At 39.1% G+C, this 14823-nt stretch overlaps 2 protein-coding genes across 7 annotated transcripts; one reads left to right on the top strand and one right to left on the bottom strand.

Moving 5' to 3' along the window:
* Nucleotides 1-3031: 3031 nt before the first annotated feature.
* Nucleotides 3032-9681, bottom strand: LOC113036947 (rhomboid-related protein 4). 6 transcript variants are annotated; one of them, XM_026193576.2, is made up of 9 exons: nucleotides 9430-9570; nucleotides 8724-8812; nucleotides 8449-8613; nucleotides 7843-8122; nucleotides 7515-7647; nucleotides 5605-5693; nucleotides 4712-4777; nucleotides 4446-4583; nucleotides 3032-4335 (listed from the first exon to the last, which is right to left on the bottom strand). In XM_026193576.2, exons 3-9 carry the CDS (start codon nucleotides 8599-8601, stop codon nucleotides 4229-4231), a joined length of 966 nt encoding a protein of 321 aa, XP_026049361.1. In that variant the 5' UTR covers nucleotides 8602-8613; nucleotides 8724-8812; nucleotides 9430-9570; the 3' UTR covers nucleotides 3032-4228. The 6 variants fall into 6 exon arrangements, with proteins under 6 accessions (XP_026049361.1, XP_026049363.1, XP_080145030.1 ...); XM_026193578.2 differs by lacking the exon at nucleotides 8724-8812 and having other exon boundaries at nucleotides 9430-9681; XM_080288904.1 differs by having other exon boundaries at nucleotides 4195-4583.
* A 760-nt stretch (nucleotides 9682-10441) lies between these two features.
* On the top strand, nucleotides 10442-13364 carry LOC113036166 (tubulin alpha chain-like). The gene is made up of 4 exons (XM_026192306.2): nucleotides 10442-10603; nucleotides 11261-11483; nucleotides 11563-11711; nucleotides 12257-13364. Exons 1-4 carry the CDS (start codon nucleotides 10601-10603, stop codon nucleotides 13232-13234), a joined length of 1353 nt encoding a protein of 450 aa, XP_026048091.1. The 5' UTR covers nucleotides 10442-10600; the 3' UTR covers nucleotides 13235-13364.
* The last annotated feature ends 1459 nt before the right edge of the window (nucleotides 13365-14823 follow it).

Genomic DNA, 14823 nt, shown 5'->3' with positions numbered 1-14823 from the left:
CATGCGGTCGTCCCCCCCCCCCACCCCCACCCTCCCCGTACTCCACTGAATGTGCCAAACCCAAATTCAGATAATCAGAAAGAAAACCACACTGAGGTAGTTTACTTGTAGATGTACTGTTGAATTAAAGCAATAAAAACACAGCACTGTGAGCTTGTGCAGAAATGGGTCACCCAGATAGCTGGTATGAATCAAGAAGCTTGGTAACTCTGCAGCTTACTGAGAGACACGCCAACTGTGATCTGCAGGCAACTTGTGAGAAGAGAGTGTCTGTATGCGTATGTGAAACCGAGAAAGACTGAGAAAAAGAGAGACCTAGTGAGTTCAAAACCAACGCTAGATAGTGTGAGACGAATCAAGAGACAAATGGAAAAAAACATCAAGGGAAAAGCAGAGAAGAGCATCAGTGAGATGCACAGAGGAAAGGGGAAAAGAGAGTTTTTAGAAAAGGTGGGTGGAGAGACACTGGGGAGGAATCAAAATTCAAAGGAAAAAAATTCCTAAAGCAGTAGAGAGAGACACGCTGAGATGGAGGGGAGAACAAAAGACAGGAATGTAAAAGGGAGAGATTGTGTGACAGCAACACAGAAGGCAACTGGGTGCAAAAAAAAGTAGGTGTAAGAGTAGACTTGACTTGATATTAGAGGAACGAGTGAGCATGATAGGCTCAACTCAAGGACTCCCGTCAGCCCCTCAAGTTGCTGTCGAGAAGCTAGTCAAGTGGTGGACAGTTCAGGGCTGAAGCAGACAAGTTGAAGCAAATATCACCACTGAAAAAGAATAAAGACTCTAAGCTGGCTGTGCTCGAGGGAGCCAATCAATTCCATGTTTTTACGTGTCTGTCAGTGTTTATGTTTGCTTTATTTGCCTCGCTATCTTTAGAGCGTGCACTACATTTTGTTGTGAGCAAACACATTTCCCTGGCTGGTCTTGCGGTGCAGTCTGAGCTGAGCGTATACACCAGAAAGAGAGGCTGAAAAGAAATCTAACACTAGGCAGGCAGTTTTTAAACATACAAGGTGCATTCTGCAAAGTTCAGTTTCAGATTTGGAAAACCACTCCAATGTACACACAGACATAACGCGCTCATCACATATTCATATAATAAAGAGCACTGATGCATTAGCCTACTGCAGAACACAGGTATCGTATTGTATGCGTCACAGAATATTGAAATACACAGTTACTGGAGTTTATATACTGTGTGCTACATAATGAACACAAGCAGGACTAAAAGAAAGAATAGTTCACTAGTATTACAAGATTGTGCAAATACTAGTGTTATTAGTATTTGCACACTGTATACATTTATAATCTTCCATCTCAAGAGCTTTTTATACATTTTTTCAAAGTAGGGGTAATCTTTGTATGAAAAAGACTTATTTTAGACTACATGTGCCTATATTTACAGACAGTGCAAAACCATTCCTATTATTTGATTGACCACATATCAAAACTGTGTGTTTGAAAAACATTTCCTGCATCAGGAATCTTTTGCTTATTGTTTCTTTAATCAAAATAACTAAAAAATACCCGCGTTGGCGTGCAGGACTGTTGACCGTGAAAAAGGATGGTCCACATCATTCTACTGCGGGGCAGGGAAGAAGAAGCAGAGAACAAAATCAGCAGGAAACTATGTGAGGTCAAGGGTGGACTTGGAGTGATAAGGGAGATTTCACCCCAGTATGTAACTCTGGCACACGGGTGACATAACTGTTCTAAAAGTTATCCCTGGGCTTATACCTCTGCACAAGTTAATACCATTCTCCACGAGACTTTACGAGTTGCTGAGCAGGATTTGAGTGTGATGAAGTTAATCACAGTGCAGTGGGGAGGGGGAAGAGTCATTAAAAAAATGAGAGCTTCCTCTTTTAGCATGGGCTTATTTCATTTATGCAGTGGCGCTGGTCCCGTGGGACTCTATCGTGATCTCGGCTGGCTTTGGCGGATGCAAAGACAAATTGACCTTCACGCCGGATCGACTGGAGTGGGTGTTTCTTTTCTAGTGGATTAGAGTGGGTATGCAGAATGTGTTAGCCAGGTGGCCCTGCTTGGTTAATAAGCACAGTCAGAGAGCTGACGGGTATTTTAGGCTAGTCACTACCAGGTTCTTTGGCCACTTACAAAAGAAATTTTATGGTGTGTTTGGTCACCGGTGGTTTGAAATTGACTCACAAGGCAACACATAAAATGATTTTATATAAAAAAAAAAATCACATATCTAACACTCCAAACCTTTGATTTAGGATCATCTGGTTTGTGTGTATGTATCGCTGAACCTCTCTAAATCCTCAGCCAAACTCAGCCTCCATGGGTGAATCAGGAGATGAGCATTTCTTACTGTTTCCTCTCTAATGCTCAGTGACAGTGTCACAGCAGGTGGAGCTCTTCACAGAACTAATCAGTCAGATCTGTTAACAGAGGAGGTGCGATGTGAGATGACGAACTGAAACAGAACCGCCAACATGCCAACAACTGCCTTTAATGTGCACCCGCGGTCCAGACAGACAACTCAGACACCTCTTCCTCGTCCCCATCCTGTCATCCCCTCTGTCACTCTTCAGCCTCACTCATTCATGTTCTGCCAGGCCCCCTCTGCACCGTTCAGCTCCCACGCTCCTCTTGGCAGGTTGCAAAAATCAATCTATGTAAACTGTCAGCACACATCTGATATAAAAATATTTAAATCCACCTACTGTGATAGTGAGCCCGGATGTGTAATGCCCAACCTTTTGAACCTCTCACCACTTGAAATGGTAAGACTTTATCAAATCTACTGTAATATTATGGTTTTGGACCCATGTGGGCTGAGGTATGGTTCGTTGGGTTTCTTAGCTCTAATTTTTAAGCTGTCCTACTTCCCATCATGCCTCAGGGTTTTAGGGGAAATCTGAGCCAGCAATGTACTTCTTAAACGTTCCCTCCTAACTTTACTTACAGACAGCATCAGTCTAGCTCGGTGCCTTTTTACAAAGGTTAGAGTATTATGGTGTTGGATTTGTTTTGTTTAAAAAAATTACACATAACTCCATTTTATTTCCTATAAAAATATTTAATTGCGTATACATGATGTAATTCGGCTGTAGGTATACATGGATTATTTCAACTCAAAAGAGTGAATGAGCAGTATGTGTAAATAAATGTACGACTGCAAAGACATACTGAGCATTCATGAAAACAGATGTTTTGTGCACCAAAAAGCAACATTTATAACATTTATAAACTTCAAGAAAACAAAAAAGAAAGCAAAAACATCAAGAAGAATTTAGAAACTTTTGGCCCAATGTGGTATATTTTTGCAATCTAATGATAAATGACTTGAACTTAAACATGACATAACCAGTAAACTTTACTGAAGAGCGAATGCATCATGAGCACATTGTTCATATCTTTTGCTGAACTTTGCTGAACTTTCTTGAAAATACTGGCCTGTTAAAAATTTAAAGGGATCTTAGGGGAAATTAAAAAAAAGACATAATTTAAAATTTAATACCAGCTTCATTTTTGCCTTTTGTAGTTGAGTAATATAAGTAGAGGCTTACTGAGATCAGAAGGCTTGCTCACCTCCAGGATAGCTCCTGCAACATTATGTTTCAGATGTCAGTGGATTTCATCATCCAGACTCTTAGAATTTACAATCACGGCTTTCCGAAGTTTGGAGCACACGGATAATAGCTCTGATTCTATTGTCTTGTCGTTGGATCTCTAAGTTGATGAACATATGCTGAAATATCACAGTAAACATTTTGTAGCCATTTAAACAAAACCTTGTCTCGTCTTTATTGCTTGTGTGAAAAAAAGAACACTAGCCGACTGGAGTAAATATAGTGGTGTTTAAGTAAGACTTGTTGCAGTTCTCCAACTCAAGTATAGACGTAAAGCAGCATTAAACAGCATTTTTAATACCATGTCTGCTACCTACTTCAAAACTAATATTACCTTTAATCTCTGCTACCGACGTGCATCTAAAGTTGTCTTCAGCGTCATCAGACAGATCAAAAACTGCTCATTAGCCTTTGAACTCTTATAAAGCATCACAGCCATTTTCCATAGGTGACATTAATTCATTTTAGTGCCACCTTAACAAAAAGCGCCACACAACAAAGACCTCTTAAATATGTCAGCCTGTGATTTTGGATCTTCTTATTCAGGACACTCATCCTCAGCTTGTAGTTGCAATATTTGGAACTTTTCAGTAAAAAATTCTTCTTCCTTGCCGCTGTTTCATTCATCTGTCAAACCTCCTCAGTCTCATTTGCCTGATTTGCTCAGCTCTGGCATCTTCGGAGAGGTGGAAACCATAAGGAGGGGGGGCTCCTCTCTGCCGGGTTTGACCTAAAAAAAAGAAAAGAAAAGAAAAGATAAACCAGTGACATCAGATAGATATAAAAAATAAATCACTCTAACCCTTTTCCACTTATCAAAACTGTCCCCTCCTGCCTTACCTCTGTCATTCAGGCTGTTTCTGATGGCTTCCTCTAACTGCTCCTCCTCTGTCAGTCCACCTATATAAGATGCATCTGCTGTGTAACCTGGTGCATACTGATAGTTTCCTGAGAGTCCTCTACCAGTGCCAGTGTAGCCTGAGACACACATACACACCAGGTTAAGTCTGGCATATTGTATACTCTCGTTATTGTCTGTAAATCCCGTGAAGACAGCAAAGCCTACAATATATTAGTCAGTATACAGTCATTTTCTGCCATCATACCCGAGTAGCCCGAAGATCTGTAGTAGGCACCGGGCTGTGAGTTATATCCATTCGATGTCACAAACCCTGGTGAAAATATATGCAGATTATTTCAGTTTTCCTCTCAATAAGCAGATTCTATATAAATATCAGGTACTTGTAGGAAAGGTATTGTAAGAAAGCTTGATCTAGTCCATTAGTAGTTTGCTTTAGGTTGAACCTATTGACCAACCTCTCTGTTTAGAGCAACCGAAGAATGACACTAGCTATCACCTGATGACAATTTAGCTTTCAATTCGCCTCACAAAGTTTAGCTGCATTTACGAAAGTCTTGCTCTCATTTGAGGGAGCTCCGGTGTAGCTCCCCCCAGGGGCTTGTCAGCAGAGCAACTGAAGGGCTCCCACATTGTTTCCATTTAAACAAATCAAATCAAATCACTTTTATTGTCACATCACATGTGCAGGTACATTGGTACAGCACATGTGAGTGAAATTCTTGTGTGCGAGCTTCACAAGCAACAGAGTTGTGGAGAATACAATAATGTAAACAAGCAAAATTATTGTATTCTGCACAACTCTGTTGCTTGTGAAGCTCGCACACAAGAATTTCACTCACATGTGCTGTACCAATGTACCTGCACATGTGATGTGACAATAAAAGTGATTTGATTTGATTTGTTTAAATGGAAACAATGTGGGAGCCCTTCAGTGTTACTTCAAACAGTGTTACTGACAAATATTTATATTTGTACATAGATTAATTCTCAAAGCTGACTCTAGTGTTCTATCACATATTTTCTATCACACTTGAATCTTTAGACTTTGGTCCACTGTGTTTTTGCCATCTTATGAGTGGCTGCGTTAATATAAATGTAAGAAAACAGGTGAGAAAAAAAAAAAACATGAATTCAGACCTGCACATTTCTTCATGATTTTCTTCAGTGGTCCGGTGGTGTAGAGGAGACCTACCAGGATCCCTGACAGGTGACCAACAAAAGAGGTCCTGAAGAAGAGAAGCATAGATTATTGCTATTTAATCAAACACTGCCATCTACAGGACATTTTAATTCAACACCTCAAACAACAGGTTCCTAAAATAAAACATTAGTAAGTAAGTAAGTAAAATTTTATTTATATAGCACATTTCTAGATAAGAGATCACAAAGTGCTTTACAAGGTATAGGCACAGATTAAAAAGACAAAATACAGTCAAAAGTTAACCAAATGCAATTTTAAAAAGATGTGTTTTTAGCTGTTTTTTAAAAGTAATCAGTGAATCAGCAGATCTTAAGTTCTGAGGAAGAGAATTCCACAGTCTGGCGGCCACAGTAGCAAAAGCTCGATCACCCCTAGTTTTCAGTCACGTATACTTAATAACAAGTAGGCCCTGACCACAAGACCTCAGAGACCTACTAGGGGCATAGGGCTGTAAGAGTTCAATGATGTATGATGGTGCTTGTTCTTGAAGAGCCTTAAATGTGAGAACCAGAATCTTAAAGTGGACTCTGAATTCGACAGGGAGCCAGTGTAACTGTATAAGCAGCGGTGTTATATGTGAGTATTTCGATGTTTTCGTCAGAAGCCTTGCTGCAGCATTTTTGGACATTTACTAATTTACTAATTGTCATTGAGCCTAACTGCATACTAATCACACATCAGTGAGCAGAAGAAATTGTATCTGAATCTGGAGCAGTATTAGATTAGAGAGAAGTCGATGTGTATGTTGATTCAATCATGAAATGACATCATGTAGCCTTACCCTCTGTGGATACTGACTGATACTAAAATATAATTTAAAAAAAAAAACAGAACAGTTGAGCCATTTTCGGAGGAACCCGTTTTGCATTTTTATTATCTGTAACACAAATACCTGATTCTGTTCAGCGACTGTACCGGAGTACTTGTGCTTCTTAATGCTTCTTTCAGGTACCATTTAAAAAATATATTAAACATCCCCATCCCCTTTTTATATCCACTTGCAAGTAGGGCTGGGTATTGTCACTGATTTCTACAACTGACTCAATTCTGATTCACAAGATCCTGATTGAATTGGATTAAATGCGATTCAATTTTGACTCAGAAATATTGTAATTATGATAATTTATCTTGGATTTGTACTGTCGAAAGAAGCCTCTAAAACTTGTAAATTAAATATATTCTTTTTCAAATTAATAACACATCCTAAAGCAGTTACAATATTGCACTTTTTATTTTATTCCTGGGGCTTAACAGTTTAAGCCCCAGGAGTTTTTCTAAGGTTCCTGCTGAAAAATAGCATGCCCAAAGTGAATCGACTATTTCTCTGCAATTACAAACTCAATATAACTATAAAAATAAAGGTGACACTTTGAAAATTCTTTGGTATTGAATTGGTCTTGAAGTACACTGAGAGAGAGCTGTGCAGGAAGTGCAATTTTATCGTGGTGGAAGCAAAACAGCAAAAATAAGAGGGAATTCATTGCAATGTTTTTCAAAAGTCTGGTTTGTCTCCTTTTGCTGCTGGTTCAGTGAATTTTGGTCAGAGAGTGACGTGCAGCTTTGGAATCTGTCAGATGTCTACTTTCAACACCCAATGCCATGTTTTAGCTGAGATTCTGATGCTTCTGGCAAAATCCATTTAAAAATGCATTTCAGGATTTAATGAATCGATGTTGGATTATTCAAATTCAAATTAATTTGAAATAGAAAATCAATTTTTAAAGCAGAAGAGCTGTTGCCCTGCTAGGTGCATCAGTGTTCACACTGGTATCTCTATATTTTAACTGTGTAGTAAATCCATAGTCCTGATTAATTTACAGATACGAATTACAGACAGGTAACTCACCCGGGTGATGTTATGTGGATAAGCACCAGCTCTACCCAGCTAGCATAGCGACTAGACACAGATAATCCCATCACATAGGTCACACTTCCGGGGTAGTAATGGTTATTGAGTACCTTCAAAGCAAACAGGACACCTAGAAGCACAAACGTTGCAAAGATAAATACACAAGAAAAAGGAAATGTTGCCATTTTCGGAAAAAAAGATCAAATAGTTGGTCATGACATATGAAGGAAGATAATACAATATATGTTTACAAATATAGAGTGATCAAATCTTCTATATCAGTTACAACATAAAGGATTATAGAACTTTCCCCTATAATTTATACCTGAGAAGCCAACAGCACACGCCATGCTGTACGACTGGTCCTGCATGAGCTCTGTTAGCAACGCCTCCAACACTAGATAGACCAGTCCAGTAAGCAGAGAGAACACTGAGAGCAGGTAAAGGAACCAGGGCCCACCCAGCCGTTGCTCCAGCCTTCTACCTTTCCAGAGGAAGGACACCATGTTGAAGTAAAGATGCCAGTCGTCTGCATGGTGCAGTGGGGACAGCAGGAGTCTGCGCCAGTCTTTAAACCAGTAGGCCTGCTGCACACTAACACAGGCCTAGGAAATTAGGAGATAATAAATTTTTTTACATTTTTTAAATACTAATTAGAATACTATCATAAAAAGTTATTATTATTATACTTTAGTTATTATGAGATCTGCACATAATCTTTCTACTTGATAAACAACTTTCCCATTAATGTAATAATATCTTCCTTGTTGATTATATTCTAACATTTTAGTAACACAGTTTAAAACAATTATTTCAGGGCTACTGCACTGTATAAAACAAAATAGCCAACCTTGTGCTGTATAAATATTGGTCGACATTAAAAATGGACAAACTCTGTCTCCATCATTAGAAGTGTATTTGGTGTATTTACCTGAAACAGTGGGGCAGCAGGGAATAGGTAAAGGTACACATTGAGAGCCAGGACAGCCAGAGTGATGGGAGGGATATTGTTCAGACCCAATTGAAACACCTGGGAGGCAAGGAGCAGCAAGCCCAGCTGGGATCCCCTCTGTCTGTTTCGCATACTGAAAATAACCTAGGGAAAAACAACTGCCTGATTATTTTTCAGACATTTTCGGTTACCATAAAATTCACATTTATAAGTTATTAGAGAAAGGCTGAAGATTAAATCATGGTAATGCTCACACAATCTCTGAGTATCAGCTTTGAAAGACTCGGATGCACGGAAACTCCCTCTACTAGACTATTAGTTGTATTAATAAGGAAGTGTTGGGCTGTTGTTAAAACAAAACACAAACATTAGAAATTAGAAAGAAATGTCAGAGAAAGCTCAAGTGGTTACAGTTCACATTAATTCAATTACTAGCAGAAGTCCAGACTGTAGATTTGATCTGAAGCCTTTATAAGAAAAAGAATACCACTGCTTGTCGTGCTTTAATATGATGAGTTAAAATGCCTTTTGCTGATATCTAACACATAAGAAATTTAACTAATATTCATTATTAAAGACTGAGTCCTCCTTCCCCCATGAGCTTATAAATGTTCAGGAAATGTCAGTCACATGGCGGTGCATATGTACAGTCAAACCATACACACAGCCTTAGATATCATACAACCCCAACACCGCGATCCAGAGTATAAGTAGTAGTAAGTAGTAATATAAGTAGTATAAGAAAGGTATCCCTCTGGTTAATGTTATTGTAGTTGAACAGATACAGTCAATAATAATTAGCAATTAGAAAAAAGTCTGCAAGTCAGTTTAAAACATTCAGTAGCTTAACAACGCTGATGCTGATGTTCTTTGGAAAAAACAATATTCCATTACTAAAGAATAAAATGCCCCACAGCATACAATGACATTCACTTCACGGGGAACTAAAAGTAAACTTACTGTCAGCGCTGACAATCGTTGGAAACGCTTCCTCGTTCAGTTACTTTCGCTACCGCAAACTTTAACGTCAGCCCGGTGTTTAACCAGGTAAGCACAATTTAACGCTGATAAAAAACATAAAGTTTCACTTATATAACTCTTAATCAAACGTCAGCAAAACGTATTACTAGATATTTCATCATTTCTAGCATTTACCAGTAACAACTCGACAAGTTGGCGCTGTGTAAACGTCAGAGGTCACGTGACAATAACAAAGCGCAGCCGCATTCGGGTTTGCGAGGTAAAGGTCAGTTTTTCCTTCTTCTTCTTCTTCTTCTTCTTCTTCTTCTTCTTCTTATTATTATTATTATTATTATTATTATTATTATTATTATTATTATTATTATTATTATTATTATTATTAACAAAGGCAATAAAACAATACCTACAAGAACCTATGATAATAACAACAACAATCACTCTGGCCAAGACAGGGGAAAAAGGGAGAAAGGCGCAATAAGAACAGTAAGCATTATTAGGGTAGGGTAAATCTACAAGCTGGGTATTTAGAAAAACAGTATTTAGATGGATCGTAATAGATATAGTAGACTGAATAAACTTTATAGTTTTGAAATTAATCTAAAAACAAACTTTGCCACTTGATAGTGATCTTAGTATATACATGGAATTAAGAGAACTTTAGAGCTTGAAGAAGCTTATCGGATGAGAGGTGAAACGTCTTCAAGAAACTTAAAGAAGTCCAGACGCTTTTTTCCCAAGCTCGTTAGACTACGTTCAACATCCAGCGGGCGGTACGTAAAAACCGTTATAGAAATGTGGTCAGAGCGATTCTAAGGCTTTGTGAACTAGGGGGGTTAAGAAAGATATAGATTCACTAAAAATGTCGCTTTTAGTTATTATAATGTTAAATTATTATATTTTAATTTATATACGTTATTTTACTTTATTCAGAATTAACCTGGCGGTTAACTTTCTTTTCTAAATTTTGGGGGGTTAAAATTAAGCATACCAGTGATCCACCTCCACCCTATTGTTCAAGAAATGGTTCAATCCTCTTTAGGCGGGGAAAGCGTCATCTGCTTCATTATTTCCTGTTACGTCGACGCTTAACGGTCGGTTTGTAGGACTGAGATTTTTCAGCCATTTTTTAGCGTAAACACCAAAGAGCAAAATGGTAAGAAACCTTGTAAAAGCAAACTTTTAGTAGTCAGTTACGGGCGATATGTTTCTTCCGCATTTTTTGACCTCCTCCCAGTTCTAAGGAGCGAGGAGGGAAGTGTTGCCTTTAACTGCAAAGTAGAAATGGGAAAATGATGTCTCTACACTGACATTTACTTTATTCTGTGATGGTTATGCAAGAGGTGTGGTTTAAATATATAAATGATTAGGGGGGGTTATTGTGTTTTAGGTTAGTAAGTGTCTTGTAAATGGTGAGCAGATCAGATATGGGGAAAAAAATAGTGGTTGAAGTGTGAACGGAGAGATTTGTTTTGTTCACGATCACTTGAATATTCGGTTTCGTTAAAGCGTTTTTTCAGTAATAGATTCCAAGTGAAAAGGGCGCACATTTTGAAATTTCAACAGCACGTACGTCATCGGTAGTTAAGGAAGGAAAGATTTGTCGCATAGCAACACAATGTATGGAGAAAACAGTCAAGTGAAGACTAGTATGCTTGTGATTGGGATACTTTTTAAAGACTGTTTGGCCCAAAAGCAAGGAGTAATTGGCATTGTTCCCATGTATGCAGTTTTTCAATTTGTGTCCCTTTACTCTGATCTAAAAGAAAAAGGTGTACATCTAATTGACTCCCCCCCTCTCCCCCTCCCACAGCGTGAATGCATCTCCGTCCACGTTGGACAGGCTGGTGTCCAGATTGGGAATGCCTGCTGGGAGCTTTACTGCTTGGAACATGGCATTCAGCCAGACGGTCAAATGCCCAGTGACAAGACCATTGGCGGAGGAGATGATTCCTTCAACACATTTTTCAGTGAGACTGGAGCTGGAAAGCATGTCCCTAGAGCTGTTTTTGTGGACCTTGAACCCACTGTGATCGGTAAGCGTTGTTACCATTGGCTAAATGTAGCAGTGCAGTATGTGAGTCAGTTTAAATAACTGTCTGTCTGTTTCCTTAGATGAGGTGCGGACTGGGACGTATCGCCAGCTGTTCCACCCTGAGCAGTTGATCACTGGCAAGGAGGATGCAGCTAACAATTATGCCCGTGGACACTATACCATTGGAAAAGAGATCATTGATCTTGTTCTGGACAGGGTTCGCAAACTGGTGGGTAAATTCAGAGCCATTATCGACAAAGTAAACTAGATAACTGTATCGCATGAACTTTGTCTTTCCCTCTCCATCCTTTTTTTTTTTTTTTGATTTGATTTTTTATTGATTAGCATTCAAATATCTCAGTGAAGACAGAACAAAGATCTACCACAAAGCAAGAAAGCATGAGACAAGGCTAATCAAAAGGTATTGGCTGAAGCATTTGCTTATTACGCCAACCCTTTTAACAAAAGATCTTTTTGCATGCAGCTCCTGTACACAGGGCTGGAAGCAAATAATAAAACAAAGCAAAAACAAACAAACAAACAAGAAAAAAAAAACAACAACAACTTTCCACCACACAAGTAACTACATCAAAGCAAAAGAATCAAGAGGGTTTTTTTGCTCTTTTCATTCTTGATATATATTTTTCTAATACTCTATTTTTAAACATATTTTTAAACAAGGAAAATGAACTACACCTTTTTAAATCACTGTCATGACTATTCCACAGGTTAACTCCTCTAACAGAAACACATCTCTGCTTTATATTTGTCCAGGCTGACCAGTGCACTGGTCTTCAGGGCTTCCTGGTGTTCCACAGCTTTGGTGGTGGGACCGGCTCTGGTTTCACCTCCCTGCTGATGGAGCGCCTTTCTGTCGACTACGGCAAGAAGTCAAAGCTGGAGTTTTCCATCTACCCAGCTCCCCAAGTGTCCACTGCTGTGGTTGAGCCCTACAACGCCATCCTGACCACCCACACCACCCTAGAGCACTCTGACTGTGCCTTCATGGTAGATAACGAGGCAATCTATGACATCTGCCGTAGGAACCTCGATATCGAGCGTCCTTCCTACACCAACCTGAACAGGTTGATCAGCCAGATTGTGTCCTCCATCACTGCTTCGCTCCGCTTCGATGGCGCCCTCAATGTTGATCTGACAGAGTTCCAGACCAACTTGGTGCCCTACCCTCGTATCCATTTCCCCCTGGCCACCTACGCCCCCGTCATCTCTGCAGAGAAAGCTTATCACGAGCAGCTAACTGTATCAGAAATCACAAACGCTTGCTTCGAGCCAGCCAATCAGATGGTGAAATGTGACCCTCGCCACGGCAAGTACATGGCCTGCTGCCTTTTGTACCGTGGCGATGTGGTGCCCAAAGATGTCAACGCTGCCATTGCTGCCATTAAAACCAAGCGCACCATCCAGTTCGTGGACTGGTGCCCCACCGGTTTCAAGGTCGGCATCAACTACCAGCCACCCACTGTGGTTCCTGGTGGAGACCTGGCCAAGGTCCAGAGGGCTGTGTGTATGCTGAGCAACACTACCGCCATCGCTGAGGCTTGGGCACGACTTGACCACAAGTTTGACTTGATGTACGCCAAGCGTGCATTTGTTCACTGGTATGTGGGTGAGGGAATGGAGGAGGGTGAGTTTTCTGAGGCTAGAGAGGACATGGCAGCTCTAGAGAAGGATTATGAAGAGGTTGGAGTTGACTCTGTTGATGGGGAGGGAGATGAGGAAGGTGAGGAGTAGGTTCATTGCAATAAAATCATCAAAGTTATGCAAGTTCACTCAGAAGCACTGTTACATTGTTCTACCAAATCTTGTTACACATTCCTGTGTATAATTTTCAACTTTAAATAAATGTGGTGTTTTAATGCTATGTGAGAGTGTAACATGGAGACATGACCACTTTGTTTTGTAGTTCTGTTCTTTCAATATCAGCACTTTCTTTTATTAAGGTGCTGCTTAATAAAGAGAAGGTGTCAGTGCATTAATTTTTTTAAAACACTAATACTCAAAAACTGTTAAGAACAGTTTTAAAGCTTTACACCTTAAATATTTAAATACATAAAACAGCAGTTGCTTGGGGCTGTAAAATTTAATCTGGTTTCATCTAATTATGTGTTTGGGGCCTAGTGTGGAAAGTCTATAATATTTAAAAAAAAAACTAATTTGGGAATCAAAGGTGTGCATCCGGCAGTATATGCTGATGTGTCGTAATGTTTTTTTAGTTCTATCCCGAACGGCCACCACAGAAAAATGGAAAATAAAATACATCTTAAACATACATGCACAGTCAGCATATAAAACAATCATATTATTTCATCTAAAAAATATTTACTTTAGATAACTGAAGTGTGTTTTGTCGATACTGCCGCTGTTATCTTGTTTAAAAATAAGTTGGCAGAACGTTTAAATACCAGTCAAAATTCTTACCTCCTTCCATGTTTGTATATTGTTATCAAACACCCATGCTGATTCCCCACAGTGGTCACACTTAGAAACTACAAAACAGAATTAATCACATGCTTACAGTATTAAATATTAAATATATTTAAGGCTGTGTGCTTTATACAGTCACTGGTACACTAATTTATTATTAAATTAAAGGACAATGATTTGGGAAATAGTTACCGCCACCCAACGGAGATATTAATATTATTTTAAGTTTTCATTATACCATCTTTTAGTAATGATGGACGGATTCTTTGATTCAATTTACTTTTTAAAAGTAATATTTCTGGGCAATATTGCCCCAAAAAGATATACCTAGTAAATAGGTCAAGTGATCAATTAAATTATATTTATTTTAAAAAGATGAGTAAACAAATAAATACTTTAAGTGGTTGTAAGTAGAAATTACTTAATAATCGTAACTACAAGCAGGCACTGCCTGCCAAACATGTTCAGAGGCTTCAGCGGAAGAGGTTTAACCTCCCGCTCTGTCTCACCGGTTTCTGGCATCGATTGTAAACACGTGCGCCAGGTGTAGCTCACCGTTTCTCCGTCAATTATTCAGGAATCCTACCTAGGATCAGCTTTCTCGTCTCACAAACACAAACCTGTTTCATTTAGCTCGCAGTTTTCTACACTCTACAAACTGTATAGCTTTCCTGCCGCCAACGATCATTACCCGGACTGCCGGAGCATCTGTTGCTTATAGGAACAGCGGCATATAGATGGGAAGTTTTTGTTTTGTTTTGTTTTCATAATTTTGAACTTCGTATTGTTGGCTTAAAAAAACCTTTCTGTAAACAACGTGATCATTGAACGACAACACAATAATATAGACATAATAATATAAAGGGAAATGTGAGTAAATGTGAAGCAGCGAGTAT

This window comes from Astatotilapia calliptera, chromosome 14 (genome assembly GCF_964374335.1).
Source record: "Astatotilapia calliptera chromosome 14, fAstCal68.1, whole genome shotgun sequence".
In the NCBI taxonomy this organism is placed as follows: domain Eukaryota; kingdom Metazoa; phylum Chordata; class Actinopteri; order Cichliformes; family Cichlidae; genus Astatotilapia; species Astatotilapia calliptera.
This window is presented reverse-complemented; position numbering and strand designations above follow the sequence as displayed.

Bases quoted from the DNA above. Each gene is read 5' to 3' on its own strand.
- LOC113036947 (XM_080288905.1), bottom strand. From the start codon at position 8,601: ATGCGAAACAGACAGAGGGGATCCCAGCTGGGCTTGCTGCTCCTTGCC. The intron at 7,648-7,842 runs GTATAAATTATA...TTGTGCTTCTAG, and splicing joins GTGTGCTGTTGGCTTCTCAG to GTGTCCTGTTTGCTTTGAAG. The intron at 5,694-7,514 runs GTGAGTTACCTG...TCTCTTCTTCAG, and splicing joins ATCCACATAACATCACCCGG to GACCTCTTTTGTTGGTCACC.
- LOC113036166 (XM_026192306.2), top strand. The intron at 11,484-11,562 runs GTAAGCGTTGTT...CTGTTTCCTTAG, and splicing joins CCTTGAACCCACTGTGATCG to ATGAGGTGCGGACTGGGACG. The intron at 11,712-12,256 runs GTGGGTAAATTC...ATATTTGTCCAG, and splicing joins TGGACAGGGTTCGCAAACTG to GCTGACCAGTGCACTGGTCT.